This window comes from Emydura macquarii, unplaced genomic scaffold (genome assembly GCF_026122565.2).
Source record: "Emydura macquarii macquarii isolate MOO-44397 ecotype Brisbane River unplaced genomic scaffold, CSIRO-AGI_Emac_v2 contig_705, whole genome shotgun sequence".
Classification (NCBI taxonomy): domain Eukaryota; kingdom Metazoa; phylum Chordata; order Testudines; family Chelidae; genus Emydura; species Emydura macquarii.
The window spans coordinates 11881219-11908751 of NW_027130842.1; the positions used below are offsets into that span (position 1 = coordinate 11881219).

General features: G+C 41.2%; 1 protein-coding gene across 3 annotated transcripts in view; it reads left to right on the top strand.

Annotated features, from left to right (window-relative positions):
- The window catches only part of AKAP12 (A-kinase anchoring protein 12), a 130759-nt gene that overhangs the window by 77859 nt on the left and 25367 nt on the right, over positions 1-27533 (top strand). For 2 of the 3 annotated variants that reach the window (XM_067542410.1, XM_067542411.1), the window contains exon 2: positions 3370-3487. In XM_067542410.1, coding sequence (XP_067398511.1) covers positions 3370-3487 — 118 coding nt within the window. Of the gene's footprint in view, positions 1-3369; positions 3488-23790; positions 24048-27533 lie in introns of those variants that run through there. The other variant, XM_067542412.1, reaches the window with a different exon arrangement.

Sequence of the window (27533 nt, forward strand, 5' to 3'; positions counted from 1 at the left end):
AAAGGGAAATGTCCAGGAGCAGAATAGGATGGCCAGGTGCCCAGCTTTCAACCAGACTTCCTGCTTGAAAAGGGGACTCGACAGTGTCCAGTCAGCTCTACTGACTGGACACCCAAAGTCCAGTTACTGCGGGCAGGGAGGTGCTGGGTCATCACCTGTGACCTACTCAGCCAGGGCTACCTGCATCAAGTGGCTGCAGAGCTTGGCTTCTGTAGGTTAGCCTCCTGACCCAGGCAGGGTGGGGGGAGGGGAAGAGCAGCAAGTGATGGGAGAAGGGGAAGAGGAGTGAATGGGGTCCTGTGACCGGGACTCAGAGCCTTCCCTTCTCCCCCATGCATTGTTAAGAAATGGCCCAGTCCCCCTCCAGACAGGAGAGGGGGGGGGTGAGGCCACCCTGTCTGAGCTGGTGCCGGGCTGCGGGGCTGGAGCGGGAGAGGCAGGCACTGCGTGGCAGATAAGTGCAGGGGGGGTGTTGGCGGAGCCAAGTCTGCACTTGTGCCCTTGCCAGGCCTCACATCCCCTCTCCCGGCAGGTACAGACCCCCCTTCCCCAGGGCAGCTGGGGGATGGTGTCGGGACCCCTTTTACCTGCAAGGGGAAGGGGTGCATGAGGCCGGTGGGGGACAAATGTAGGCTTGGCTTCCGGGCGCTGGAGACCCACGGTATGCCACTGCATGGGGCACCACCAAAGTAAATTGCTCCGAGGTAATGTGATCCAGGCACAGTCCCACCAGCTCGCATATCTGCTGGCTCACCTACAGCATCAGCAGCAGGAGGCAGAGCCTAGGGAGGCAGCCCCACTGAGTCCCCATCTGGGTGGGCACAGGAACGTGGGCGGGGAAACCAACAGGCAGAAAGTGCCTCTGAGCACATGGTTCTTATTATGGTTCCAAAGTTTGTGCCAAATCTGACTCCAAATACTGTGCCAAATCCTGTGAGATATCAAGCCTACTTCAGAAGTCCTGTGGAGGCTGGAAATCCCACAGGACCTGTTCTTTTTGCCCTCTCTCATTGTGGAAGCCACCAAAACACACCCCTTGCTAGGCAAAGGAGCTCTCTTTGAGCTTACACAGAGCTTTTCTTCAGGAGACAAAAACAACTGGATACCTAGTCAATTAAAAAAATTAGTTAAAAGTTTCAGGTACTATCCTAAATCCCTTGTAATTTGTTTCTAGACAAAGGTAACATGTTAAATTACCTTATGCTTAGTTAAAAATCAATCTGTAAACATAGGTAGAGAGAATACAGAGCTTTGGTAATTCACAGTATTTTATTCCTTGAACCAGTATAAATATATTTTCAGAGAGGCATGGTCTATAAACATGACTGGGAATCAAGTGTTCCTGTTCTAATCCTGGATTTAACACAAAGTCCCGTGGGACTTCTCTACAGTAAGAAAATTGTGCCCCGATCCTGCAAACACTTATGCACGTGCTTAACATGACTATGAGTAGTCAAGCTGATTTCAGTGGAACTGGTAACAGTAGTAAAGTTAAAAACACCTTAAACATGCAGCGACAGTGAAAGTTGTTATGTAGACCTGGGCATTCTTATTACCACTGTGTGATCTAGACCTGCTCTGAGCATGGTTAGATTGTTGGTGGAACAAACATATGTGCAATGAACACACTAAGCTCTGCCACCAGTGGAGCTGCCCATCCCAGTTGTAGTGATTGAGATTTCCTAAAAAGTGCAGTGTAAACTCCATTGACAATCTTGCCTTAGGATAGTTTGCCACATTTACTCAGCTGTAAGACGTGGGATGATGATCAAGTACCCATACATTGTGCAGCAAGCTGGGTCTAAATTCTGTAGTAAGACACCTTAGTTTCTCTGGTGCTTTAATGCTAAATTCTACTGCCAGCTAAAATTTCTGCAGCAGCTTCAGATAAATGTAAAAGATGAAAGATTTAGCTGACTGATTTAAATATGAAACTGAATAATACAACTATATTGTATGTTATTTATTTTACTTTATTTTATTTTATTGTACACTCCCCCAAAATTTCAGTGGTCAAGATACCTCATGTATTTGAATTGATTATTTAAATCTCCATTGCAGTGGCATACCGAGGAGAGGTGGGTAGGCCAGGCTGCCAGGGTGGGGGCAGGCGTGTGCTGGGCCAGCCCTTCACGACACACAGAAGGGTCTAAGTGATGCCTCTCAGTGCCTCTTTCCCCCCCCCACACCCCCCCCCCCACACACACACACACAATCTTTAAGGACTGGCTCAGCCTCCCTCCCCAGGTCAGGGGTGAGGCCACCCAGTCCGAGTCAGCACCGGGGTGTGGGGCTGCAGCTGGAAAGGGCAGGCAGTGCGGAGGGGGGGAGGGCGGAGCCAAGCCTGCATTTGCGCCCCCCCCAAGCCTCATGTCCCCTGCTCCCCCACAGGTGCAGACCACCCCTGCTCGGGGCAGCTGGGGAGCGGCACTGGGACCCCTCCTGCCCTGCATGCGAGGGGAGAGAGGAGAGCGTGAGGCCTGGGGGGGCTCAAATGTAGGCTTGGCCCCCAGGCACTGGAGACTGTCTGTATGCCACTGCTCCATTGATGTTGTCTGGGAGAAGGAGGAACAGCTGGTTTTGGCATCTTGTCAGGGGACATTGGAGCTTTTGTAGTCCTGGATGGTGTGAGAGTGGTTTTGATTTTGGGTACATAGGGATTGGTTGGGGATTTTTGCACTGGTGAGGAATGCACTGCCTTCCCTTCTGCTGATGAGGGTCAGAAGTGACAAAATCTTGAGGGATTTTGAACTCCTAGATCATCGTCCCAACTGTCCCTTCCCCAATGGCTAACATGGTAATAACGTTGACATTTTAAATTATCATTAGTCTTCAATAGTAACCCCAGGACTAAGCTGAATGGAGAAAATCAATCTCTGAGCCACTGTTTCAGGCTGTCTGTAGACCCCAGAAGATATCGCTGCAACAGTCAGATTCAGTTCACATTCAGAAATGTTTTCTTCACAGTCATAAATGCTAGAATCTTAAATTATATCTTAAATGCAAGGTTAGAGTCTGCTGCACAATTTTATGGCAAGATTGTGGATTCTTCAGTAAATCCCATGCAGCAGATGAACAAAATATGTGATCCCAGATACTTGCCTCTCTCACAGAGATGCTTTGGTGATTGAATGACTTATTAAAGTTAATATCTTTGAAAAAGAATGTAAGTGTCTAGTACTTATTCCCCAACTCCATAGGATACAAAAATGAATGTGAATGTGAAACTGTTTCTAGGAGAGGTGCTGAATAATATTTTACTATGTGAAAGAAAAGAAGGAATGATTCTATGGACTTGAAAATTATAATACTTCTCATCCTCCCCCTTGTCTTTTTTCTCCATCCTCAATCCTACCCCTTGCCATACAGCTTTTACAGAAGAATGGACAGATATCCAACATTAATGGTATAGCAGAAGAGCAAGTGGAGCTGAACCTCCAGCCAGGGGAGCCGAATGGACAGCAGATAGAAGCAATTGTAACAGATGGTGAGTAAAAGTCTACAGTGAGTGAATGGACAGGGTACAGAGAGTTGGAGAGCTGAAGCCAGGAATAGCTTGATGGATTGGGAGGATGAACTAAGAATCTACTGGCTGTTTCCTATAGAGCCCTGAGTTCTGGTTTTGTGTTACCAGTATTTTTAGAGAGGGCATTGTCACATCAGAGCACACTCTCATGAGAGTTTTGCCTTCACCAGATAACAAATCCATTACAAATTGAAACTGCAAATTTCCCAACCGTCATGTTTCAGGAGTGGTTTTTCTCCACTTCCATATAGAGCATTCTAATCAATTCTTGAAGTTGCACTGCCTCTGATTGCCTATCCCAGTACCCAAAATGGCTCTTGACTCAGTGGATTGAGGTAAATTAGGCAAAATATTATGGGAGACTCAGGGCTTCAACTCCCAACCTGGTAAGAATCACAGCCACAACCTATTCTCACTATAGGAGCCAGGTTGGACAATCTGAAAAGATGCAAACTAACATGTCTGAAGGCATGTTTGCTTGTTATGTTTGTTAGCTGGCTATGTTGTAGTCCAGCGGGGAGCTACAACATATATAACATATCATGTGTGTTACCCTGCATCTTAATGGAGCTTTTCAGTCTTATTAAGATAGCACAATTGAAAAACACACCATTTGCCTGTCAAAACAGGCTGAGGAAGTGCAGGTTCTAATTTCCAATGTGGTATTATTTAATAACCCAGAGGGGATCATAGGACAGGACTGTTTTTCCAAGTGTTCTGATTTACTGCAATTGGGAGATTTTTATTAAAGTTGCAATGTTTATTTTTGCATAACTGCATTACATAGAGCCCTGATACAACTGTGTCCGAAAGTCTGTACATGTAGGACGGGGCTTTGTCTCACAGGATTTCTGTTAGTTGCCACCTGATTAAAAAGAAGGATGCAGTGCCAACAAATCTTGGGCTATGTTTACATTGCACCACAGAGTAGACTACGGGGGTGTGAACTGCAGGGTGCACCAAAGTGCTGGGCACTAACTGCCCCATGTGGATGTGCTGGTGCCAACTAAACGGTACCCAGTTTGTGTTAACATAGGCGCAGTGTAGACAAGCCCTTAGTAGCTCTAAGAGAGTCCTCAAATCAGGGCATAGTAGATCAGATTTTTTCCATGGGTAAGGGAACAAAACACCTGAGTGAATCTGTTGACCACTCAGCTGGAAGAAGCACTGTCACTCAATTTGCTTCTCTTGAAGATAGAAGTTTGTTCTGTCTGGGCATACATGCTCCTTTCATGGGGGAGAAGCACCTGTATATTTATCAATCAGTTCCATTAACAGCAAGAAGCTTTTCCAAAGTCAGCAGAGGCAGGAGTGTGATAGTCTCTTAGCTCCCTTTTGACTCTAGGAATATTCCTTTTCAGGCTGCAGGTAATAGTGGACACTCATCAGATTAATGATCTAGCCACAAAGGATCTCTCTGTCTCTCAGATAGGGCACCAATCTGTCTTGCAGCACTTCTTTATCAACACCTGGTTATTGAGGAGTGTAAACTCTGGAGGCATGATTTCAGTGGCATGATTTCAGTGTATCTCCTTGCATCTTGCAGGAAGTCTGCTAAAGGTATTTCTGCCAAAAGGGGAAAGGATTGTGGTATGATATACTCAGGGCCATGTGTATTCCTGTAACTGTATCTAGGCATGGCAGAATTTGATTTGTATTTTTTTCTAATTTTGACAATATCAATTTTTGATTTTTAACTATTTTTATGTTTACAGTCGCTGGAAATTAAGGGGAGATACAGTTGGGATTAGAGCTAGGGCAGCATTGAGAGTAGGGCTGGAAGTGCCTTCTGGAAGTGGCTTCTTGAACAGCCAACGGGTCCAAGACACAAGGGTGCAGGGGGTGGGCAAGGCTGCAGTCCTGGACTAACAGAGCACGAACCCATTGCCAGGACTGCAAGAAGGAGGCAGATGAACCCCAGCTGCAGGGAAGGTTACCCCACCGTTGAATGGCACTGGAGCTGAGGAAACTCATCCTCCTTCTCTTTGCAGTCCTGGTGAGGAATCTCTGCTCCACCCCACCAGGACTCATAGCTTTCATGGATGGGGTTTCACCACAGGGGAGGGAGGGTGTGGGGCAATGACAGTGGTGCTGGAGAGGGTACTCTGCACTGCTGCAGGACCGGTGACACCTAATTCCTGCAGGCATATGGGGGGAGATGGGAGAGGCTGCACTGCCACTCACTGTTATGGATATTTTCTTGTTGATTTCAGTGTCTTATCTGAAATTGATATTTACCGACATAGACTTGTCAGGATTTGATTTAAATCGATATATCTATACCACACCAGTTTGGTCTGTCTATTATCATCTGTTGTTTGGGTCTGGTTTAAAAAGAAAGTTCACTGACCTTCACAAGGTATCTGGCTCAAAAAGAGACTGAATTAATTGAGGGCAGAATACTGTTTCTTCAAACGTTTTATCCCCACCACCCTCCTCCTACTTTTGTTTGACTATTATTTACCTGGGCCAGTTTCAATGTGATCTTTAAAACAAACAAAAAAGGTTCCATTGTTTGATTAACATTTTCAGTGACTTCTTGTTCACACTTGAAGACTAATCCCTGTTGGTAGTGACTTTGACACCCAAAGTGAGAGAATGGACAGTCTGTAAGGACTGATAAACCTGATATTCAGTTGAATGAAGATTGATTTCTTTTCCACTTGATCTGGCTAGCAGTTTTTTAATTTGTGTCTTTTCAGATAGGTTGTCATGTCATGCTCCCATCTCCGTGAATATAATATAGAAAGGTCTCGAAGATTACATTCTGGAGTATACTAAAGCTTTTAGGAAGTCTTCCTCATTGCTTTCTTAGTACATGTACTTGTTGGGCACTATTGCTCCTGAAACATCAATATTATAAAGAGATAGCAAATGGCTTTTTCTACTGTTCTAATCAGTAGGACCACACTCTGAAGAATCATATCACAGCTCTCATTCTGAAGGGGGATTAGTAAAATTAGTAATCTCGAATCATAAATAACTTCATTGTCTGTGCCTCATGCTTTTACAAAGAGCTATCACTTGCTTTCAGTCTCTGAGCAGAAGTAGACTCTGGGCCCAGTATATATGTGTTCTGTTACATTTTCAGGGACAAAGGTTCTAAACTCCCTGTCCACTTAGACTTCAGCTGTTGTTCACAGGGTGTCTTTACATCGAGGCTAAAATTGGTAAATTTGTGTGTCCAGGCACAACCCTTGAGGCTTATTCAGTTCTGGTTTCATTAGAGATACTGTCTTCCTCCTACTGTTTGCATATAGAAAGAAGGAAGTGTATCGAGTCAATACATTTGGAGACAAGTAGTCACCACTTCTTACATTCTACATAAAATTTATGAAAGCAAGGATTAATTGTTTAACAGATTGTAGGGGTCTCAAACCTTGGTGCTGATTATATGTAGCCAGACATGCACCAAAAGTTTGTTATGCCACTGTCAGTTCTAAGACAGTTAGTTGTTGTTCTGAGGAGAGGTAATGTACTATTTGCATTTCTGCTGTGGTAAGTTGCTAGTTACTGTATGTGTCAATGTGTTTTGATGGATAATGTACGTTAATTTATGAGCAATGTTACTCAGATGCATATGTGTAAATACAATAGATTCTGGAGGTTAGAAAATAGTATCATCTCTAGGGAATGTTAGGCTTTCATTTTCTGCTTAATGAATTTGATTTGAAGGTTAATAAATTCTTTTTTTCCATATCATTGCCAGGATGACCATACTCAATATCCCTGTTCTTAATGTCATATAATATCAATTTGTCACGTAACATCACAACGAAGAGATAGAAAAGCAACTTTATTTAACAACAAACAGGCAACCTGGCTGCAATAACTATATATGGCAGCACCAGACCAAAACAAATGTAAACAAAAACATACATAGTCAATCTCCTGGCAGGCAGTGTGAAGAGTGGATATGCAGTATATTTCAGTTTATGTTCTCTTATCCTAGCTATAGTCTAGCTGTGGAACTGGGAGGGAAGAGGAGAAAATGGGACAATCTAATACATGTTGAGGCTGTTCTGTGATGTGCCACTGTAGATGAATCTGCCTGTGTGTATGAGGAGGGTCATACTGAGGTACTTGAGGCAGGCATGTAGTCTGCGTGAGCTATCTCACAGAGCTCCTACAATCTCATGGCTTCCCTGCACACACCCATAGTCTCATCTCTCTGTCATGATTCTCCCTATGGCTCAGAGATCTTATCTCTGTATCAGCCCTGAAGGCTTATTATGAGCTTTATCCTCTTTGAATTTGTCTCTTCTGCTCTATTTAATATGCTGGTCATTGTTCTCATTTCCTTCTGCAATTCCACTAAGATGTCATCCGTGGTTCTGTGCTGTTTCCCCCTTATTTCGCCCAGTGCTCTGCCCCTTTAGCTACTGGACTGCTGCTCACTTATCTGGCCTGTGACAGACAACCATTTCTGGGTTCTTTCTGCTAGTCCTGGTGGATTTTGAAAAGGAAAAATAAAGCACAAGGTTGAAAGAAATACTAATGCATGTTGTATTTCTTTTTTAGTAGCACACTTCTTTTTCCTTCAAAGGAGTCTTATCTTTTGCCATTCTCAGTCTCTGAGGATATTCTATACAGCCCTTTTTTTGAACAATGAAACAGCAACATCCAAATGTTGTCCCTTAATCAGTGTTTTTTGTTATTATTTTAGGAGTTTAGACTGGGCTGTGGGCAGGCCTACCAATAGCGGAGTGCATGGGGGGCAATTGCCCAGGGGCCTGGCGATTTAAAAGGGCCCAGGCGGAGGGGAGGATAGATACGTATCCACCTCTTCTCCATACCCACCCTTCACCCTAGACCCCTGCCACTTGCACTCTCTGCCCCTCTTCTGAGCCAAACTTAATCATAGAATCATAGAAGATTAGAGTTGGAAGGGACCTCAGGAAGTCATCTAGTCCAACCCCTTGCTCAAAGCAGGACTAACCTCAGCTAAATCATCCCAGCCAGGGCTTTGTCAAGCCGCAGCTTAAAAACCTCATGTTCCCAAGCAGCTGAGGAGGAGGTATAGGCTACTCAGCTTCCCAGGTTCACTAGTAATCTCAGCCACCCAGGAACCTGGGTAGCACATAATAAATCAGCAAAAACTTCTGGCAGGAGCCCACTCGGACCTGAGCCATCCCTTTCTAGGGAGGCCATTGACTGTTCTGCCCTGGGACCCGGAAGTGCTGTCGGTGGGCCTGGCTGTGGATCAGTGCAAACAGTCTATCATAAGGCTACTTCTTGAAGGCACCAAGGCCCAAATGAATGCCCAACAGAGGCCATGTGAAAAATGTTTCTTTTAAAGCTGTCTACACTGCGCACTTCTTGCGGTGGTGTGTAGAGTATTTGTAGCTACACGCCATAGTGGAAAAGCAGGTGGTGTCCGCACTGCTGAGTGTAGCTACACATGAATGAAAGGCTCTGGTAGATGGGAGGCAGCAGGGATAGGCACTGGCTGCAGGAAGCTTATAGAATCATAGAATATTAGAGTTGGAAGGGACCTCAGGAGGTCATCTAGTCCAACCCCCTGCTCAAAGCAGGACTAACCTCAGCTATATCATCCCAGCCAGGGCTTTGTCAAGTCTCAGCTTAAAAACCTCTAAGGATGGAGATTCCACCACCTCTCTAGGTAACCCATTCCAGTGCTTCACCACCCTCCTAGTAAAAAACTTTTTCCTAATGTCCAACCTAGACCTCCCGCCCTGCAACTTGAGACCATTGCTCCTTGTTCTGTCATCTGCCACCACCGAGAACAGCCTAGCCCCATCCTCCCTGGAACCCCCTTTCAGGTAGTTAAAGGCCGCTATCAAATCCCCCCTCATTCTTCTCTTTTGCAGACTAAACAAGCCCAGTTCCCTCAGCCTCTCCTCATAAGTCCTGTGCTCCAGCCCCCTAATCCTTTTTGTTGCCCTCCGCTGTACTCTCTCCAACTTGTCCACATCCTTTTTGTAGTGGGAGGCCCAAAACTGGACACAATACTCTAAATGTGGCCTCACCAATGCCGAATAGAGGGGAATAATCACTTCCCGTGACCTGCTGGCAATGCCCCTCCTAATGCAGCCCAATATGCTATTAGCCTTCTTGACAACCAGGGCACACTGCTGACTCATATCCAGCTTTTTATCCACTGTTACCTCCAGCTCCTTTTCTGCAAAGCTGCTGCCTAGCTTGTCGGTCCCCAGTCTATAGCTGTGCATGGGATTCTTCCTTCCTAAGTGGAGGACTCTGCACTTTTCTTTGTTGAACCTCATTAGATTTCTTTTGGCCCAATCCTCCAGTTTGTTTAGGTCCTTCTGTATCCTATCCCTACCTTCCAGGGTATCTACCACTCCCCCCAGCTTAGTGTCATCCGCAAACTCAATCTACCCCATCCTCCAGGTCATTAATAAAGATGTTGAAGAAAACTGGCCCCAGGACCGACCCCTGGGGAACTCCGCTTGTGACCGGTTGCCAGCTAGACATGGAGGCATTGATCACTACTCGTTGAGCCCAATGCTCTAGCCAGTTCTCTATCCATTTTATAGTCCATTCATCCAACCCATACTTCTTTAACTTGCTGATAAGAATACTGTGAGAGACAGTATCAAAAGCTTTGCTAAAGTCAAGGTATATCACATCCATCACCTTCCCTACATCCACAGAGCCAGTCACCTCATCATAGAAAGCAATCAGGTTGGTCAGGCATGACTTTCCCTTGGTGAATTCGTGTTGACTGTTCCTGATCACCTTCCTCTCTTCCAAGTGCCTTAAAATGGATTCCTTAGGAACCTGCTCCTTGATTTTTCCAGGGATTGAAGTGAGGCTGACTGGTCTGTAGTTCCCCGGATCCTCTTTCCTCCCTTTTTGAAGATGGGCACTATATTTGCTTTTTTCGTCCTCAGGGACCTCCCCCTGTTGCCACGAGCTTTCAAAGATAATAGCCAATGGCTCTGAAATCACATCAGCCAACTCCCTCAGCACCCTCGGGTGCATTGCATCCGGCCCCATGGACTTGTGTATGTCTAATCCTTCTAAATAGTCTTGGACCTGTTTCTTCAGCAGTGCGGGATGTTCGCCTCCTTCCCATTCTATGCCACCCAGTACAGCAGTCTGGGAGCTGATCTTGTCTATGAAGACAGAGGCAAAAAAGGCATTGAGTACCTCAGCTTTCTCCACATCCTCCGTCACTAGGTTGCCTCCCTCATTCTCTTAGGGGCCCACACTTTCCCTAATCTTCCTCTTGTTGGCAACATGCCTGTAGAAACCCTTCTTGTTCCCCTTCACGTCCCTTGCCAGCTGCAACTCCAATTGTGCTTTGGCCTTCCTGATTTCATTCCTGCATGTTCGAGCAGTGTTTTTATAATCCTCCCTAGTCATCTGACCAAGCTTCCACTTCTTGTAAGCTTATTTTTTGCATTTAAGTTCGCCAAGGACATCTTTGTTAAGCCAAGCTGGACGCCTACCATATTTGCTATTCTTTCTGCACATCGGGATGGTTTGCTCCTGTGCCCTCAATAGGGTCTCTTTAAAATACAGCCAGCTCTCTTGGGTTCCTTTCCCCCTCATATTAGCCTCCCAGGGAATCCTGCCCATCAGTTCCCTGAGGGAGTCAAAGTCCGCTTTTCTGAAGTCCATGGTTCGTATCCTGCTGTGCTCCTTTCTTCCTTTTGTCAGGATCCTGAACTCGACCATCTCATGGTCACTGCTGCCTAGGTTGCCACCCACTTCTACTTCTCCTACCAAATCTTCCCTGTTTGTGAGCAGCAGGTCAAGAGAAGCACGGCCCCTAGTTGGTTGCTCCAGCACTTGCACCAGGAAATTGTCTGCGACACTCTCCAAAAACTTCCTGGATTGTTTGTGCTCTGCTGTATTGCTCTTCCAGCAGATGTCAGGGTGATTGAAATCTCCCATGAGAATCAGGTCCTGTGAACTGGAAACTTTCCCTAGCTGAGTAAAGAAAGCCTCATCTACCTCATCCTCCTGGTCTGGTGGTCTGTAACAGACACTCACCACGACATCACACTTATTGTTCTTGCTTCTAAGCTTAACCCAGAGACACTCAATTGACTTATCTCCAATTTCATACTGGAGCTCAGAGCAGTCATAGTGCTCTCTTACATACAGTGCTTCTGGAGCCTTTCCCCATTGCCTCTCACCTGCCAGAGACTTTCTCTGCTACATGGAAAGAATCCTGCCACAGAGAGCTGCAGGAGACTTTCCCCTGCAGGAAAAGACTCCTGCAACAGGGAGCTTCTGGAGCCTTTCCCTGCCACAGGAAGTTGCTGGTTCTGGCAGCTCGCGGTTGTCAAGAGTCTTTCCCTGCAGTTGAGAAAGACTCCGAAAGCATCCTGTGGCAAGGACAGTCTCCAGCACTTGGGAGACAGTGGACCAGTACACTGATATAAATACCACTGTAGGCAGAGAGGCACTGCTTGGGCATGCAGAGAGCCTTGTAGAGTACATTCCTGAGTACATACCCTCAAGGTTCAGGTGTCTTTAATCACCTTAGCAGTGCCTCACTGTCTACACTGCTATTTATACCTGTGCTAGGGGAGCTAACCATGTATGTATGCTACACACCACTGAAAGGAATGTGCAGTGTAGACTTACACCAGTAAGGGAAAAGAAGACTGATCATTTAAATGGTAGTATATGCTGATTTCTCCTGGATGATAACCCAGGAGAACCTTGTTTGGAAAGGCACAAAGAGCTTTCATGGGAAGGAAAAACAGTATTACATCTTTAATTTAATTGCAAAATTAAAGCTGCCTGATTAAGAGATTTTGGGAGTTGACTCCTGAAAGCTGGGGGAAGATTAGGGCTCAGATAATTATTATCAGTGGCAGATTTCCAGCCTTGAATGTATTGACTTGGAATAAGTGCTATGGAGAGATTCAAGCTTTTTTTCCCCCAACTGTCAAGGAGGTCATTCCAATAAATATCATTCAATTTCAAGTGTGCAGTAGAATGGCAGAATAACAGTTTTGATGCCTACTAAATACATGATTTAGTCTGAGTGTCCGGCAGTAGTGTGTGGACAAATTCAAACAATCAAGGCGAGGATTTCAAAGACAGAAATAGCAGTTCGTTGTCTAACTCCCATGGAAAGCGTGATAGGAGTTAGGCATCTAACTGCCATTTCTGCCTTTGAAAATCCCACCCTGACACTCTACCTCCTTTCCCCCACCATAATTTATAAGCTGTGGCCTAATGCTGATGTTGCTCAGTACAGTAAATATCTGGCATTGCAATTTCCAATACTGTGTCTCCTTCTTGTTTTTTGCTAACACACGCCATACAATTCAAGGAAAAGATTGTTGTTAAAGATTTTGTACACTGATCCTTCAATTAAAGTTTTCTCAATCCATTAAGTAGCCCCACAGCAAAACCATGGAAGATAAAATTTGAATTTCTTTATATTTTTAAAGTGGAAAACAAGAAAAAATGTTCCAACATACAAACAAACAAGACTTCATACAGCAAAAAAAAGGAAAAGCTGGCACAAACACAAGGGATTATAGGGCAGGGATGTATTTCCACCAGGTGTCTACATCTGTGGGCTCTTCACTGCTAAAAAATAAGTGTATTTGTTTCCTTGGGGTAATTAACACATTCCCAAGTTATCCCAATGAAGACCAGACACTTTATCGAGGTCAACCCTAGATAGGGGCACAGTGCAGAACTTGCCTAGTTTACTTCGCAACAAAACTGAAGTACTTTGTCTTCATAACGTTTTTACCTCAAGATAGTTCTCACACCTTAGTTGCCCCAAGGTAAAAAATCCTTTTTTTGTAGCAGCGAAGACGAGGCCTGTGACAGCTACAGTACCTGAGGTTCTGTCCTTTTCATCCTATATTTTGTCAACATTTACATAGCTTCTCATGTAGATAAAGCATTTTTAACTTGAAACCTGTTTCTCTCCTAAAAACAGTAACTATCAGGGACTGTGAGTCATCTGCCCTTTTATATATATTTTTCTTGAAACTGGCATACTATTTTCATAGCCTTTCATTAGCACTTGGGCTAGTCGTTTGACTTCCCAGAGCTGTTTTGTTTAGGAATTGAAGTACATAAGAATGACCATCCTGGGTCAGACCAATGGACCATCTAACTCCGTATCCGGTCTTCTGACAGTGGCCAATGCCAGCTGCGTCAGTGGGAATGAAAAGAACAGGTAATCATCAAGTGATCCATCCCGTTGCTCATTCCCAGCCTCTGGCAAATAGCAATCCCTGTCTATCCTGGCTAATAGCCATTGATGGACCTATCCTTCATGAACTTATCTGGTTCTTTTTTGAACCCCATTATAGTCTTGGCCTTCACAACATCCTCTGGCAAGGTGCAAGTTAACTGTGCATCGTTTGAAGAAATACTTCCTTTTGTTTGTTTTAAACCTGCTGCCTATTAATTTTATTTTGTGACCCCTAGATTTTGTGTTATAAGGAGTAAATAACACTCCTTTTTTATCTTCTCCATACCAGTCATGATTTTATAAACCTCTATCATATCACCCCTTAGACATCCTTTTTCAAACTGAAAAGTCCCAGTTTTATTAATCTCTCCTCATATGGAAGCTTTTCCATGCCACTAATCCTTTTAGTGGCCCTTTTCTGTAATTTTTCCAAATCCAGTTTATCTTTTCTGAGATGGGGCGACCAGGTCTGCAAACGGTATTCAAGATTGGGGGATACTGTGGATTTATAAAGAGGCAATGTGATATTTTCTAACTTATTATCTATCCCTTTTCTCTAATGATTCCCAACATTGTTAGCTTTTTTGACTGCCGCTGCACATTAAGTGAACTATCCACAATGAGTCCAAGATCTCTTTCTTGAGTGGTAAATTAATTTAGACCCCATCAGTTTATATTGTGACAGAGCCAGACCGCAGGGCTATGAAAGGGTACTGGAAGGCATGTATATTAGCCCCAGGCTCCATAAAGCCTTCTTCCCTGGGTAACCCAGCTGGGGCTAATTGAAGACAATTGGGCCAATTAGGCCACCTGGAGCCTATCAAAGAAGCTGCCCCAGCAGTTAAAAGCCTCCATTTCAGGCAGGCCAAGGAGGCTGAAAGGGAGTTAACAGCCAGAGGAGAGGAGGCAGAGCAACGCAAGCAACGCAGAGCAAAGAGGAGCGAAGTGAAGCAAAGCGGAGCAGAGAGGAGCTGCCCTGCCCTGCCCTGCCCTGCCCTGCCCTGCTGCCACTGTAGCTGCAGGGCTTGGGACTATCATCCACTGCCGCTACCATACCGAGACAGAGAGGCTCCAGCCAGGGAAGACACCACAACCCTTCACGCCGGTACGAGGGAGCAGTCTACAGGCCGGGGGGCCACGGACAAGCAACCCAGGGAAGGTAGTAGGTCTCCAGGACTAAGCAGGGCGAGACCACTCCTCGCAGGGTCCCTGGGTCGGGGGTCCAGGGAAGAGGGCGGGACCGGGTCCCCCCCCTTCACTCCCCTCCCTGCCGCACCACTGGCATAGCCGCTGAAGCGCAGGATCCACAGGGCGGGACAGGCGCACCCTGCCACAATATGTATAGTTGGGATTATGTTTTCCAATGTGCCTTACTTTGCATTTATCAACACTGAATTTCATCTGCCATTTTGTTGCCCAATCACCCAGTTTTGTGACATTCCTTTGTAACTCATCGCAATCTGCTTTGGACTTAACTAACCCCTTTTTCCAGATCATTTATGAATATGTTGAACAGCATTGGTCCCAGTACAGACCCCTGATGGACAATACTATTTACCTCTCTTCATTCTGAAAACTGACCATTTATTCCTACCCCTTGTTTCCTATCTTTTAACCAATTTCTGCTCCTTCCCTCTTATCCCATGACCGCTTACTTTGTTTAAGAGTGTTTGGTGAGGGACTTTGTCAAAAGCTTTCTGAAAATCTAAGTATACTATATCCACTGGATCATCTTTGTCCACGTGCTTGTTGACCCTCTCAAAGAATTCTAGTAGATTGGTATTGCATGATTTCCCTTTACAAAATCATGTTGCCTCTTCCCCAATAAATCATATTATCTATGTGTCTGATAATTCTGTTTTTACTATAGTTTCAACCAATTTGTCTGATACTGAAGTTAGGCTTACCAGCTTGTAATTGCCAGGATCACTTCTGGAGCCCTTTTTAAAAAAAATGGCATCACATTAGCTATCCTCCAGTCATCTGGTAAAGAAGCTGATTTGTTACATACCATAGTTAGTAGTTCAGGTACAATTTATTCATTCTGCCAATATCACTGATTCAGCTGTTTAGCCCTGGAGAATGTGGTCATCACTGTACAAGACATAAAAATATGGCCTTTGCCCTACATATATTTTTGGAATCATCACACAACAAAATTGTTTATCCCTCCCCCCCTTTCCCTAAATGTTCTTTGAAGACAGTAACTGACTATTATACATGTGCATGCTCCTTAGTGGTGAGGAGTTGCATCAGTCTTGGGCTGCATTTACAGCACTGATCTCTTTCTGAAAACCTTACAATTTACCTGTGTTATCTAGCCCTGTTTATAGCAGGTCTCAATGGCATGTTAAAAACTTCAGTGGTGGGTCTATGTACTAATACTTTCCTCTCTCTTCCCCCATTGCTAGCACTGGTGGAGCTCCAGCAATGCAAAACCAGCGCCTGAAGGTTTTTTTAGACAATGCCTTGAGGACTACTAACTCTTTCAGATGCAGGATTTGTGTCAGGGTGCTGTTGTATTGTAGCTTGAGAAGTGGGATATGTGAAAATTCTTAAGAGTGGTGGGAAATTAGAGAAAGACAGGTCAGAATACAGGAGACCCAAAATCTGAAGGTGTTCTGATTCTTAATGCAGAAATCTCCAAGTGAGGTTTGGTCTGGGAAAAACTGTGTCACTATTGCAAAACATAATTAATTTTAAGACAAACCTTTTAATTGACCTGACAGGATTATGTATATGCATAACAAATGTCTGGTTAACCCCATGTTTTTAAAAAACAAACAAACATGCAGTGCAATGGCATATATTTAACATCAGTAATTGATTTTCTTTGGAACATGTATCATAATGAGGAAAAAGGCTTACTCTAAATGTTTAGTAGGAAATAATTTAAACTTCAGAGTTCAAGACAATTGTAACCACAAACTGCAAGCAATCCATTGTACACAACCTTATAGCAGACACGTGTGGACTCCAAGAGCCCTTCAGAGATGGCTTAGTTTAGTTGAATATTTTAGTTTCTCAGAAATAGTGACATTATTTTCTCTTTTTTTAAAAAGTGCAACATATTTAATACTCTGGTCCTGTAAAACTTTTGTTTTTTAAATAGTTTTCCTTCCCCAAGTGATAATACTTTATTGTATTTGGGAGTGAGACTGTATAGGGAGAAGTTATGATATTTTGGACAAGGATAATCCGCACAATTTATTTTATCAACCTAAAAATATACCGAGCTTTAAACATAATTTGGAACAGAGCCAGGACTTGCTCTTAATATTCTTTTAAAAGAGCTTGTAGCCAGAGAATAATTTACAAAGTTGACGGGTGAGGAAGGCTAGCAAACATGCTGTGTTTTCGTTTGAAAATGAAGGCCTTTCTGCTCCCTTCCTGTCAAAGGCATGCAGAGAACAAAGGAATCAAAATGAAAAACCTTTGTAGTTCTCTTAGTACAGTCATAGTATCTGTGCAATATCTCCCTCTGGTATGCAGGATTGGCAGAGGTGGATGTGGAGCCTATCCTGCTCCCCAGTGCCGCTGCATCTTTAGCAGCAACTGGAGTCAGTCTCTACGTACTCAAGCTCTGCCTCCATGGAGGGGTATTTGTATGGGAGGGTGTTCATCCTAGCTTACTTCTTTATCCATTTCCCCATCCCCACTACCATTGATATACCAACAAAAACAACCATAATCTGTCTCTATAGCAAGCAAGCTTTCTGGATCCATGTCTCTTAACAGGCCATGGAAACAGGTTGCAGTATTGACAACTCCAAGCATTCACTTAATGAGTTAGGCCCCAAAAGCTTGACAGTTTAAAAATCATGAGATTTTTAATAAGCAGTTTTGGGGTTCTTTTTATTTGCTTCTGGGTTTAGAGCCTTTAGGTTACACTTGGGTCATATTGTCAAGCTTATCTCTGCAATCACAACATGTAAACATACTTTTTATTTTTAAATTAAAGCTGAGATTCTCAGATAATCATATGATTCAAAGAGCTGGGGCTTTATGAAAAGCATTAAATACTAGAGTTGCCAATACTTGCAAGTGTGGTAGAGCTACAAATTTAATGATAAAATATAGATAGGTTGTGGCTAGATCTATATGGACCTTACAACGGAATTTAAGAACTGTACTTAAAAATGGTTTAAGCATATTTGTAGCCAAACAGCCTTATTTGCCTGGTCAGTGTTGGAGGGAGGTCATAATTGGTTCTCACAGGATCCGAGGCTAGGCCACTACAGTTGTTCTACTAACACAGCTAGTTCCCACCCACATTGTTTGGCCAAACTCTGCTCAAACCTCTGTACACACCCCCAGGTCAATCACTGTTCTGTCGAGCTCAGTGAATACTAATGGCTCCAGTCGTGCAAGTTCATGCGGGCAGACTTCTTCATTAACATAGAGACCCTACTGCCGGGCGGCTTGCAGGATCAGGGCCTTGGATAGCAGATTTTTATAGAGCAATACGGGAAGGATAAACAACTTTTAAGGCATCTAATAAAGAAAATATAATGAAAAGGTGCAAAAATAATACCTGGAAAAAAAATGGTCTCCTGTTATACAGAATGTGTAGAAAACTGCTCATATGTAATGAATTGTAATGATTACGTAAAGCACAGTGTTTTGCTTGATACCATTTGCTTTTCTCAGATTAAACAATGTAATAACAAGCTTGTTGTGTAAGTGGGAATTGTCCATATTCCGTATGTTTTGAACACATCTTGTACAGCAGAGTTCTGGAGAAAGATATACAGAATAAAATCCTGACCTCACGGAAGTCAATGCCAAAACTCCCATTGGGTCTAAGATTTTGCCCACAGTATTTTATCTGCTGTATATGGTGCCTGCATTCCTTACTCATTCAAATTTTGCTTTTCACGTATATACAGGCATTAATTTTACTTGGACAGAATGTTTATAATCCTGTATACACATGAAGGAAATTGCTCTTTATCTTTTAATAAAAAGGTAAACTTTGGATAAAAAAAGGTTTGTAATAGGACAGTGTTCTCTTTATAGATTAATGCTAGTATATTGAAAATCAATATCATTTTGAGACTTTCTTTTTACAAAACAAGATACTTGGAATCCTTAAAGATAGGGTTTAAAATTTATTTTCCCTAAACTAATTATGAGAGATTTAAATGCTGTGTTTCTGTCCTTTCTTGTAGTGAATGTATAAAAACTTCAGTCTGGTTTTCATTTAGTCAGCTGTCACCAACATAACGTGTAACATTTCTTTCATAAACAGTATAATTGGTAGCCTTTTAAAATAATTATCCCTACATTTTAAGTGCCTTTACTCTTAAGGGTCAAGTTTTCTGGGTCTGTGTGTGTGTGTGAGAGAGAGAGAGAGAGCATTATTTGTTTGCTATTATATTAAAATTATATTTAGGAAAAATGTATTTAAAATTTTTAAAACTTCTTTCACTACTGGCTGAATGTCCGTAACTTATTTTCTGAAGTTGTTTTAAAAGCAAATCTATGTGCCACCTCATTGGCTGTTCTGGATTATAAGGGGGAAAAATTGAAACATCTCTTCCATTTTTCAGCCTCTGGGTTGGATAAACTTCTCTTGTATGTATAAATATCTAATTCTTCATAGTTTGAGCCAGTGCACTTTATATTGGACAACTTGGCCACATATAGATATTTTTAGCATGTGTGGGAAATCTGTACAATGAATGAAATATTTCTGTGAGTTTCCTGTATCTGAATGGTTACTGAAGGCAATATATCAGTTCAGCTCATATTTTTACAATACCTTTCAATAATTTTCACTCATCAATAAAATTATCCATCAAATTTTAAACAACAAAACTTGCTAAAGTAAACTCATACCATGATATTTTTAGAGGAAACAAAGCACTAATGTGTAAATCAAGCCTTTTATGATCAAAACACTTACAACAGATTCACGTAAACTATAAATTAATCTTTAAATATAGAGATCACTTCCTTGCATTTCCAATAGTGGAGTCTCCTCAAAAGTAAAAGTTGTATGAACATGTTACATTGAGAAAAAGGGACCAAATGTGAAAGCCAGAAAGAATGTCCCTAAAGTCATCAAGGAAAGAGAAATACACTCATTAAGGCTTGTTTACAATAAACTGCTACTGATATAATTAAGGACTTTAAAAATCAATTTTATTAATCGGAAATTGGTTTAAAACAAATTATATAATTTAGATAATTCCTGCAAATTTACTGATACAACTTAAACCAATATAAATCAAGTTTGCAATTGTATTTGCTGATACTTATATCAGTTTAAAAGTTTAACTAAATGGTTTAAAAATCACACTTTTAGTTAAATCCGTGCAACTTTGTCTAGACAATACTTTAAATTGTTTTAATTCACACCTTTTGTTATTTTCGATTGAGTGCTTTAAATCAATTAGTCTGATTTAAATTAAAGTCTTGCCTGCACACTAATGTTATGTACTTCTTTGACTATACCAATTTAATTAATGGTACAAAACTGTACAGATAAATGGTACACCCCCGAGTTTGAATGCTGTTATACCAATGCTTATACAAGTTATGTCTACACTTAAACTTTTTAAATTTTATTCACTATTAGCTGAATGTCCATACCTTATTTTCTGAAGTTGTCCTAAAGGCAAATCTATATGCCACATGTATTTACAGTAACTGTCCATTTCACATGGGTCTCTGTTGTATTTGACTCCCTTATTTTACAACTGTCATCTTCCATGGTAAAATGGTAAGAACTGCGTGCTTCACTGTAGACACCACCTACACCGACAGGAGGGATTCTCCCATCAGTGTAGGTAATCTATGTCCCCGAGAGGCCGTTGCTAGGATGATGGAAGAATTCTTCAGTCGACCTAGCACTGTCTACACAAGGGGTTAGATCAGTATGGCTATGTCTCCTGGCATGTGGATTTTTCTCACCCTTGAGAGATGTAGCTGTACCAAAGTAAATTCCTAGTGTAGGCCAGACCACGGTATCGTTTATTCCCACACTAGTTTATTCCCATACTTGAGGTTGTCTAGATATAACTCAGTTAAAAAAACATCACATCACCTAACCAACATAGTTATACCAATACAAAAACTGTGTGTAGATCAGGCCTTAATCCAAAATAAGTGTCCTTACAGATTTTCACCAAAACAACAAAATTGTGAATTAAAACTCATTTAGTAATTTCGGTGACAGATTGTGTGTGTAGACCAGTCCTTGGGAAACATTTTTCACACATTCTGCATAAATGTTCCCTGATTAAAAAATATTTTAAAAACTATATCTAGGAAGGACAAAATGCTGTTTGTGTTTATGGTTTTAAAATCTTCTAAAGGCAATGATTTACCACAAATCTGTTTAATTAACATAATGGGGGTCATTTGTATTGTATGCAGATACTTTGTTTTTATTCTGGATCCTTTGGGTTTTTTTTATCTTGATTGATAGTCTCTTATCGTTGTAAATCCAGACACAGTAACTAATCAGATGAACTCCACAACTTGTCCCTGATTACTTTAGAGAAAATAGATCAAAGTAGACTATCTCTAAATTGAGCTCTTTGACAGTCAGCCATGCTCTGTTTCCATGGGTTTACAACATAAAAACAAATTAAACAAGCTTTTAACCATTTTAATAAGTGCTACCTTACCACTATGTTTTTTTCCATTGACTACTAGTACATATTCTCTCCTCTTTACTCTACTCTACCTTTTCCTCCTTTACAAAAGAGTAATTATCAGCAAATCCAATCAACAGCCTTGCATTCCTTTAATTATTAAATGGATTGTAAAGAATGCAGAGTTGTGTGAGAGTTTGCCTAGCTCCATGATGGAGCACTAAGTATTCATGAAGATCAGTATTTTGCTCCCAAATTCAGCAACTGTCCATTTCACTTGGATCGATGTTGTATTTGGCTTCCTCATTTTATAACTATCTTTCACAGATGGTAAGAACTGGGTGTTTCTTGTTGGACTTTACTTTAAATGGATAGGTTCATCTTGAGGATGGGTAATCTCTGCACCTTGCATGATGGAGGGGAAAATTACATTAAACTTTTAAGGTATGTCTTAAAAATTAGAACAGAGGTAGCGTGTAATGAAATCAGAAGTCATATAACTGTTCAGTAGGTGGAGCTTGTGACTCTAGAAACAAAACATTGATAAGAGCCAGTTTTTTGTAGATACTAAGCACCAGAAACTTTCATTTATTTCATTTGGAGTTGTGGATGCTCAGAAACTCTGAAAACCAGGCACTTAAAAGATATGAAAATTATTACATTAGAATGCCTGATGAACAACAGACTGGAACTTCCTCTCAGAACCAAAATAGCTATAGGAGACCAAATTGGTCAGTCTTTTCCTTACTCGTAACTGGCAGCATGAAAGAATTTGTATTTGAGTGGTTTGGCTTATAAATCCTACAAATTCTCTTTTAATTTCTTCTCTTCTGCTTGTGCTAGTGGTGTTCCATTATTTGGACCTAATTCCTGCTGAAGTCAACAGAAGTAGGATTGGGCCTAATTGATGATAAAGTCTGTATTAAAGGGGAGAACAAACATAATCTAAAGACTTCCAGAGAATTGCTCTTTGGAAGGGGTGGGATTGGAATGAAGTTTATTATAGGCACTGAGAGGAAATAAAAAATCCCACACAAAATGAAAAGTATTGCTACTAATGGCATCATCTTAAACACAGTTGCACTGCCAACTATTGGGAAGCCAGTTTCTCAAGTAAAAACCTACATTTCTGAAATGCTGATCATCATCATGCCTGCCCCATGCAGAGTGTTTTCCATATGATCTGGGATTTGTATGAAAAGAAGGGGTGGAGGCAGGGCCTCAGCAATACCTCTCAAATGTCCCTCAGTTTGAGGAACATCACTCATTTGCCCTAAAGTTCCCTACATTCCATCCCAATTTGATGTTCCTTTGCTTTTATTGTTGGAAATTATTTAAAACCAGAAATAAAGAACCACGAAACTGAGGCGGAAGGAAGGGTTTTCCTGGGATCTATTTGGATAGAGGCCTGCTATTGCCACAGTAGCTCTAAACCCCAGCACCAAATGCCCTCTGCCTTTAACTGCCCCACTTCCAGAAACTCCCAGCTGGCCATGGCAGCTCCTGAAGATACATGGATGGGGCAATAAGAAAAATTAATACAGCCTGGAACCCATAGCTCTCAAGGTGCTAAGATCTAAACATAGACTCCATGTGTAAAAAAAGACCCAAAAATAAAGGACAGAAGAAAAAGAATCAAGCAGGAAACTTGTAACACTTGTGGGATTGAGATAAAGAATCATCAGGTTTGGGGGTGCAGATTTCTGCAAGTGGGAAGGGGACAGAGGCAACCCCCATCTATCCTTCTTGACAGGAAAATTTGGTCTAACTTTTACAAATAAATTGTGTAGAGATTTCCAAGTAAAAAGTCTCCTCTGTGTCTTTTAACCACATGGGAGAGGCCAAAAGAGCTTCATAGATAATAACAAATACAAAACTATTTTTCTACTATACTAAACAGTAAGATGCACTTGGCTTTTAAACAGACTTTTTGGGGGGCAGGGGCAGAGATCAGCGATCTAATGTTTTTGTGTTCAAGATACTTGAGGGTTTTTTTTTTTTTTTTTAATATATTTATTCTGCTAAGAAAATGAGTAACAACTTTCTATCACATCAGTAGTAGATGTGTCCCATCTAGCAGAGTGTTTCCCCAGATAGGGAGGCAGGCAGCCCATAGTGAGGAAGCTAGCCTGAAAGTGGAGGAAGTGTTTTGGGCTTGTTTTTTCCCTTTGCACCCTTTTATTTTAAATTGAGAAGTCTTAAGTAACTCAATTCAAAATAGTATATCTGCATTTTAAATGCTGTGCTGGTATTTGGGATGGAGGGAGGACTAAAGGAAACACAATGGGGGAGAGGGGAGTGTTTTCTGACATAAAGATTTAAAAGAAGTAAAATAATGGGAACAAAAGAGTTAAAGTGTATTCCAGCAGCCTTTATTTAAACAATTCCCAGGTCTCCACATGCGGGCTGCTGGCCAGCAAGAGAACTGGAGTGGGCAAGGGGAGGGGTCTTCCTTAAAATGAACCACATGACCTACCCACCCGAGTCAGTTGCTTATAGTCCTCGAACAGCTGAGCTGAATGAACCACAAAGGGCTGTCTGTCAAGCAAGAGGGACTGCTCTGCTGCCTGCAACGCGACTTCGGTTTGCTTTCCTTATAGGCAGTGGAATCAGGATTCGGTGCGCTCTTGTTAGGCTGTTTTGCCTACACTTGAGTCTTCACAGGACAGAAATAAGGGAACGTCATACTCTGGGGAGAACATTTCTTGTCATCAGAGTTGTTTTAAAATGCTGGGGACCATAACGATTACAGGTAGGAAGAAGTGGTAGTGCTAAACTGTGAACATACACGTTTTCACTATATTGATTGTTGGCTTTCTTTGTGTTTGTAGCACCGCGGTGATTTTATGCTGCAGAACTTTTACTGCCTATAGGGATGACTCGGAGGCTAGGGTGTGGCAGAAACTGTCCTGTGCACACCGGAGAGAGCTCCTTTAACTTTCACACACATTTTTTTATTTCTGAAAGCTTTCATGGTAGGGTACTGGAATCAGGAGGAGGACACACTTTAAAGAAGTTGGCTTAAACATTTTAATCAGAAGAAGGATCCTTGCCAAGGCTAGAGAACAGACGTTGGAGTTTCTTGTCACTTTTAATAGAACACTTGATATAGAATTTGTAATGCAAGAAGATTAATAGGCTCCTGGGTTTCAGAAAAAAATGACCTCTTGTATTTTCTGCTGGAGTAGCAGAAAATAAATTAGCAATCGAATTAAGGGACAAATAAATGCAAAAAAAAAAAAAACTAAGCCTTGATTCTGTTGATAGGTGTGAATCGAGAGATAATGTAATACAAAATTAATATTCTTCAGACTAAATTTAGTTAAATGGAATTGAAACAGATGTATAGGAGGGGATATAATTTAGACCCTGCAAAAACATTAATGGATCTAGAGTTCGATCTAAAATGGCAAAACAAAAATGGTATTTGAAAGTAGTTTACAAAAAAGAGACATATATTCATTTCACTATAAATGTTGAGTTCAATCACTAGAGGCTTTCCATGTGTATGTAGATCAGTACTTCAGAGTCATATTAATGGTTTACCTTAGAAGGTATCCTAATGTATTTCTTGCAACCTTGAACTCTTAAGGGTTTAATGTTAAACTTGTTAAAACTTTGGTTTACATTGAAGTTTATTATGAATGACCAATTTTGTCATATCAGTTATTTCCCATACATCATCTAGATTACACTGTTTTGAAAGAGTTCTGCTTTTGATGTGTCACCCTCAGGGATTTATTTCCCAGAAAACTTGGATGTTCAGACTTTGCATTTTTTATGCAGTGTAGCATTTGTTCTGTATTCATAGTAGTACAAGGACTTTTAAAAATAAACTCTCTTTTAAAAGCGCCATAATTTCATTTTAAAAAACCTGGAGGTCACATGATCACCAATCACTTCAAGTACATCCCTGGGTCAACTATTGTTTCTGTCTTTATGACAATAATAGCTATTGAAAATAAAGTTTTTGACTGAGTAGTATGAGAGAACGGAACTGTCACATTAAACAGTTTATATTCTAAACAAAATCCTAAGAGATCAACATTTTTGTGGGTATCAGGAAAATATTGCAGATTGTTTCGTTTTCATAAAAAAGTTTAAAAGCTCTGGGGATTTTGAAAACTTCAACCGAGCTGTTTGTGTAGATAGTATCATCTTCCTGCTAAAATAAAAGTGATGGTGAGTTTAGCAGAGCATGAACAAAGCAAAAGCATATTATTTTCTGTAGACTAACTTGTTGCTGCCTCTATGGATTTTGCCTTAAATTGACTAAACATTTCTTCAGCAATAGGTTCAGCTTCTTTTTTCCTAGTTTACTGTTTGAACAACTATTCATTCATCCTCATGGCATTTACTTGAGCTAATCAATGAACATCACAAATACCTGAGTCCTGGCTTTTCGGGTTTCAATTGTTTTGTCAACGGTACAGCATTTCTACTGAAGACAAAACCTCCAAAAGTCTAGCTGTGCCTGGGGAGAGGGTGGTATGTGGTCTGCAACAGCTGGCGGGGCAGAGGGGGAGGGGATTCTGTGCCCAAAACTTTACTTGGTGCTGTTGTTTATAATGGGGTTTCCATTAAACTAGATGCTTAAGGAGCTTATTGCCCGCTGAGTTCGCTTTATCCTGAAGGGCTCTTTTCTTTTTTCTTTCATTGCTAGTAATTAAAGGTTAATTTATGTATTATTTACTTTTGAGGAAACCCTTTTATAGGGTCACAAGAATGATGAAGAAAACAAAAAGATGAACTATCAAATTGACTTGGGTCAATTGTAGAATGATTGCATTTGAACTTGCTCTTCGGACCAGTTACCATCTAAATGTAGAGTTCTACACTTTTTTTGATAAGCTGGACTATGTGATCTAACACTAGTATAAATTAATGTAGATCCGTGTAACTCTTTTGTGCAGTTTGCAAGAAATGCTAAAATTTATCCTTCATTAAAGATATCCTGAGAAGGAGAACTTTGAATCTGGTTCTCATTGTGAATGGGCATTATTCATTATGACATTTCAAAAACATCCTGATTTACATTTATAACACACTTAAGTAAATACTTTGATATATAACTGTAACTCTTCTTTGTCCCTAATGCAGTGGGTATGTTTTCCAAATATCAGAGTAGTAGTGTTACAACTATATGTCAGATTGGCTACTTCACATGGTTTTTTAAAAAAAATTCTGAGTTTCCCCAATCTTAAAACCCAGATTTCATAATTATTTGTAGTATGTTGGTTTGGTTAACATGCGTAACAGCTGGGCTGACTTGGAAGCAGTTAATGGTTGTGAGAAATTCATTTAGCAATGAATCTCTAAATAGAGTAACTAACTGAAAAATTGTTAGTGAACTTTTTAAAAAAAAAGCATCAGAACAACTTAAATACATTTAGAAATATGTAGATAAAAATGCAAATATGTTTGATTTAAAATTGTTAAATTGGTAAAATAAATTTCCCCATGTCAGGAATTTCATAAATCAGACCTCAGTCTGGAGCAGACTTTTACAGCTATATCATTAATGTCTGAAAATAAGGTCTTTGTGGTGGAAGGCAATACCATAATATTAGGAATGCTTATGCTTTCTTTTAAGTTTTATATATGTTAATATAAATTTTAGGTTAGCTTCATCAGGACCATGCTTTTGCTTTTTCACACAGAAACAAAATGCATAAAATATGGTAACTGATATATGGTTACCCCCTCCTCCCACCCCAAATGTAAATAAAACAAACAAAAAAAGAAGTGTGGGATTACAACATTCAGCTGTTTGACTGCCAATTTGCTGAACACTACTAGGAGCATCCAGGGTGGAGTCAACTGTGAATTTGTATTTAAACCCCTGAAGTAAATCACTGGAAAGGTCATGGATTACAAGCGTGCATTGCATAAATCTACTTTAAATCCTAATTAGTGCTATCTACAGAGAAACCCTTCCCCATAATTAGGCACAGTAAATCTATGCTCAAAATAGGTAGGTGGATGGAATGGGTGAAGGAAGTAGTTTAGACTTTACATAAAAGGAGGTATTTGTGAATTGAGGTGGAGATGTAAATATAGTCATTGGAAGGTCAGGAAAGAGAGGAAAGACTTGCAAAATATCTTGTGAAGAATCAGCAGTACATCAAGCTCTTTAGTTTAAAAAAAATTAATATACCTCTTGAAAAAGTCATGTCTAAAATGTTTCAAGTTACTTTATTAGTAAGGCTGACTGACTTATCATCTGATTTATTATTGA